At 40.4% G+C, this 4,704-nt stretch overlaps 1 protein-coding gene across 1 annotated transcript; it reads right to left on the bottom strand.

Moving 5' to 3' along the window:
• Positions 1–3,044: 3,044 nt before the first annotated feature.
• Positions 3,045–3,980, bottom strand: LOC136169454 (olfactory receptor 10G9-like). The gene has a single exon (XM_065937220.1). It carries the CDS (start codon positions 3,978–3,980, stop codon positions 3,045–3,047), a length of 936 nt encoding a protein of 311 aa, XP_065793292.1.
• Between the last annotated feature and the right edge of the window lie 724 nt (positions 3,981–4,704).

Here is a 4,704-nt window from a genome sequence, read left to right as displayed (position 1 = left end):
GAATTAGTTTAGAACACTCTCTAACACAAAAATAAAGTCAAAATTATTCAAAGACCCAAATATAAGGCTGGACACTACAAAACTCTTAGAAAAAAATATAGGCAGAACACTCAGGCATAAATCGCAGAAGTAGCTTTCCTATTCACCTACTAGAATAATGATGATAAAAGCAAAATTAAACAAATAGGACCTAATTTAACTTAAAAGCATTTGCACAGCAGAGAAAGCTATGAACAAAACAAAAAGACAACCCATAGAATGGGAGAAAATACTTGCCAATGAAGCAATTGTCAAAGGATTCATATCTAAAATATATGAGCAACTCTATGTCAAAAAAACAACAGCAACCCAATCAAAAAATGGGCAAAAGATCTAAATACACATTTCTCAAAGGAGGGCCTGCATGCTGACTGCAAGCTCAGTCACTCAGTTGCATGCAACTCTTTGCAGCCTCATGAACTGTAGCCTGCCAGGCTCTTCTGTCCATGGGATTATCCAGGCAAGAATACTAGAGAGGGTCACCACTTTATCCTCCAAGGGTCTTCCACACCCAGGGACTGAACTCACATATCCTGCATTGGCAGGCAGATTCTTTTCCACTTAGCCACTTGGGAAGTCCAAAGGAAGGCATCCAGAGTGCCAAAAGCACATAAAAGATGCTCAACATCACTAATAATTAGAGAATTGCAAATGGAAACTACAATGAAGTATCACCTCACTCTGGTCAGAACAGCCATCCTCAAAAAATCTACAGACAATAAATGCTGGAGAGGGTGTGGAGAAGAGAGAAACCTTGTACACTATTGGTGAGAATGCAAATTCTCACAATCTCTGTGGAGAACAGTATGGAACTCCTTAAAATAGTAAAAAATAGAAATATCACATGATCTAGTAATCCCACTGCTGTGCATATAGCCAGAGAAAAACCATAATTTGAAAAGATACAGGCACTACAATGTTCCTAGCAACACTATTTTAGAATAGCCAAGACATAGAACCAACTGAAATGTCCACAGAGGCATGGATAGAGGAAGTGGCATTTAAATATATAATAATATACATAATATTATATATAATTATAATTAATCATTATAATCAATTATATTATTATTATAATCAATATATAGTAATTAATATAAAATAATTGTTATAATTGACTAATTAATATAATTATAATATATAATATACTTATATATTATATATAAATGTATATATTATAAATATATAATATATATATAATAATGATATAAAAACGTACTTACAAAACAGAAATAGACTCACAGATTCCAAAAACAAACTTATAGTTACCAAAGGAGAAACAAGGCAGAGTGAGAGATAATAGTTAGTAGCCTAGGATTAACATTCATATCAGTTCAGTTCAGTCACTCAATCATGTCCGACTCTTTGCAACCCCATGGGCTGCAGCACACCAGGCTTCCCTGTCCTTCACCAACTCCCAGAGCCTACTAAAACTCACGCCCATCAGGTCAGTGATGCTATCCAACCATCTCACTCTCTGTCATCCCCTTCTCCTCCCACCAATCGTTCCCAGCATCAGGGTCTTTTCCAATGAGTCAGTTCTTTGCATCAGGTAGCCAAAGTATTGGAATTTCAGCTTCAGCATCAATCCTTCCAATGAATATTCAGGACTGATTTCCTTTAGGATGGACTGGCTTGATCTTTCAGTCCAAGGGACTCTCAAGAGTCTTCTCCAACACCACACTTCAAAAGCATCAATTCTTCAGCATTCGGCTTTCTTTATGGTCTAACTCTCACATCTGTACATGACTATTGGAAGAACCATCACTTTGACTAGATGGGCTTTTGTTGGCAAAGTAATGTCTCTGCTTTTTAACATGCTGTCTAGGTTGGTCATAGCTTTTCTTCCAAGGAGCAAGTGTCTTTTAATTTCATGACTGCAGTCACCATCTGCAGTGATTTTGGAGCCCAAGAAAATAAAGTCTGTCACTGTTTCCATTGTTTCCCAATCTATTTACCGTGAAGTGATAGGACCAGATGCCATGATCTTAGTTTTTTGAATGTTGAGCTTTAGGCCAGCTTTTTCACTCTCCTCTTTCAATTTCATCAAGAGGCTCTTCAGTTCCTATTCGCTTTCTGCCGTAAGGGTGGTGTCATGTGCATGTCTGAGGTTATTGATATTTCTCCTGGCAATCTTGATTCCAGTTTGTGCTTCATCCAGCCTGGCATTTTGCATGATGTAATCTGCATATAAGTTAAGCAAGCAGGGTGACAATATATAGCCTTGATGTACTCCTTTCCCAACTGGGAACCACTCCTTTCCCAACTGGGAACCAGTCCATTTGTATACAACAATATGTAAAATACATAATGAACGAGGACCTATGATACAGCACAAGGAACTCCACTCAGCATCCTGTAATAACCTACATAGGAAAAGAATCTGAGAAAGAATGAATATATGTATATGTATAACTGAATTGCTATGCTGTATGCCTTAAATTAACATATTATTAGAAATTAACTACACTCCAACAAATTTTTTAAATGAGATTCAATAGAAAGGTCAAACCAAATTACATTGCAAGGAACTATGCAGTTTAAGATAATATGATACGTGCTTTGGTTTCACTAAGTTAATAAACTGAAGGTGTGAAAGTATGTTAATGTGTTAGTTGGTCTGTCGTATCTGACTCTTTTTGACCCCGTAGACTGTAGCCTGACAGACTCCTCTGTCCATGGAATTCTCCAGGCAAGAATACTGGAGTGGGTAGTCTTTCTCTTCAGGGGTTCTTCCCAACCCAGGGATCAAATCCAGGTCTCCTGCATTGTAGGCAGGCTCTTTGCCATCTGAGCCACCAAGGAAGTTCAATAAACTGAAATCTCATGTTTAAAAAAACCTAATATAGCTTTAAAATTCCTCAGAAAAATTAGTCGAACAAACGTTCCTGAGTAGCTGGTTTAGACAAAATTTCATACTGAGAACTATAAATGTAATACATTTCTTGTTGATGACTAAATTATATTACTAAGTTTTTAAAATATGTGTATCTACGTAATATAACTTATTTGCTTTGTGAGTACATGACTTTGTCTTTAAACTTCAACAGAGCCTTCTTCACTTCCTTGTTCCTCAGGGTGTAGACCACAGGGTTCAGAAGGGGCGTCAGCACAGTGTAGAAAACAGCCACAACCCTGTCCACAACCTCCTTGGAGCCTGGTCTCAGGTAAATGAAAACACCAGGGCAAAAGAAGCAAAGGACCACAGTGCAGTGGGAGGCACAGGTCTGGAAGGCTCTCCATCGCCCCTCTGAGGTGCGGATCTTCAGGATGGAATGGATGATGGACACGTAGGACAGCACAATAAGAAGAAAGCAGCCCGAGGCCACCACCCCAATGCTGACAAAGATCACCATCTCCACGGTGGATGTGTCTGCACAGGCCAGTTTGAGAATGGGTGGGGCATCACAGATGTAATGCTGGATCTGGTTGGGTCCACAGAAGGGCAAACGGAACGTCAGTGTGGTCTGGACAGCAGAGTGCAGAGAACCACTGAGCCACGTGGTTGTGGCCAGGATGGCACACGTCCTCCCACTCATCATGCTGGCGTACCTGAGCGGGTAACTGATGGCCAGAAAGCGGTCATAGGACATGACGGTGTAGAGGAAACACTCGGTGCTGCCCAAGAAGTGGAAGGAGTAGAGCTGGGCCACACAGCTGGAAAAGGAGATAGCACTGCCTTCTGGGGACACCAGGGTCATCAGCATTTTGGGTGTACTGACCGTGGAGTACCACATGTCAATGAAGGACAGGTTGGCCAAGAAGTAGTACATGGGGGTGTGCAGGTGGGGATCCACAATAATCACCAGCATGATGAGTAGGTTCCCCACCACAGTGAAGACATAGATCACCAGGAAGATCCCAAAGAGGAATGTGTCCAGCTCTGGTGCGTGGGGAAGGCCCATGAGGATGAACGTTGTCACCAGGCTCACATTTGTCATTTCTCCAGGCTTTCAATCTCTTTCTCTCTGTGGAAATATCAACAGCACCCAGCATTTAATCAAGAACTGAGAACCCATTCTTTATACAAAAACTGCATCATATATGCTACATAGTTCTAGGGTCATATTCAACTTTGTTTATAACAAGTAACCTTTGAAAAAAAGGATAAAATGACTCTATCTTCTTCCTCTCTTATCTCTCTTACTCTCACACACAGAGAAACACATGCAAATATATGTAAAAAAAAAATAAGAGAAATCAATTTTAAATTTCCACTGTTGTATCATAAATATTGCTAGTTCAGTTCAGTTGCTCAGTCATGTCTGAATCTTTGTGACCCATGGACTGCAGCATGTCAGGCTTCCTTGTCCATCACCAACTCCCGGAGCTTGCTCAAACTCATGTCCTTGCATTGGTGATGCCATCCAACCATCTCATCCTCTGTTGTCACCTTTTCCTCCTGCCTTCAGTCTTTCCCAGGATAAGGACCTTTTCCAATGGGTCAGCTCTTCACATCAGGTGGACAAAGTACTGGAGTTTCAGCTTCAGTATCAGTCCTTCCAATGAATATTCAGGACTAATTTCCTTTAGGATTGCCTGATTGGATCTTCTTGAAGTCCAAGGGACTCTCAACAGTCTTCTCCAACACCACAGTTGAAAAACATCAATTCTTTAGCACTCAGCTTTCTTTATAGTCCAACTCTCACATCCATATGTGACTGC

Source organism: Muntiacus reevesi, chromosome 5, assembly GCF_963930625.1.
Source record: "Muntiacus reevesi chromosome 5, mMunRee1.1, whole genome shotgun sequence".
NCBI lineage: Eukaryota > Metazoa > Chordata > Mammalia > Artiodactyla > Cervidae > Muntiacus > Muntiacus reevesi.
This window is presented reverse-complemented; position numbering and strand designations above follow the sequence as displayed.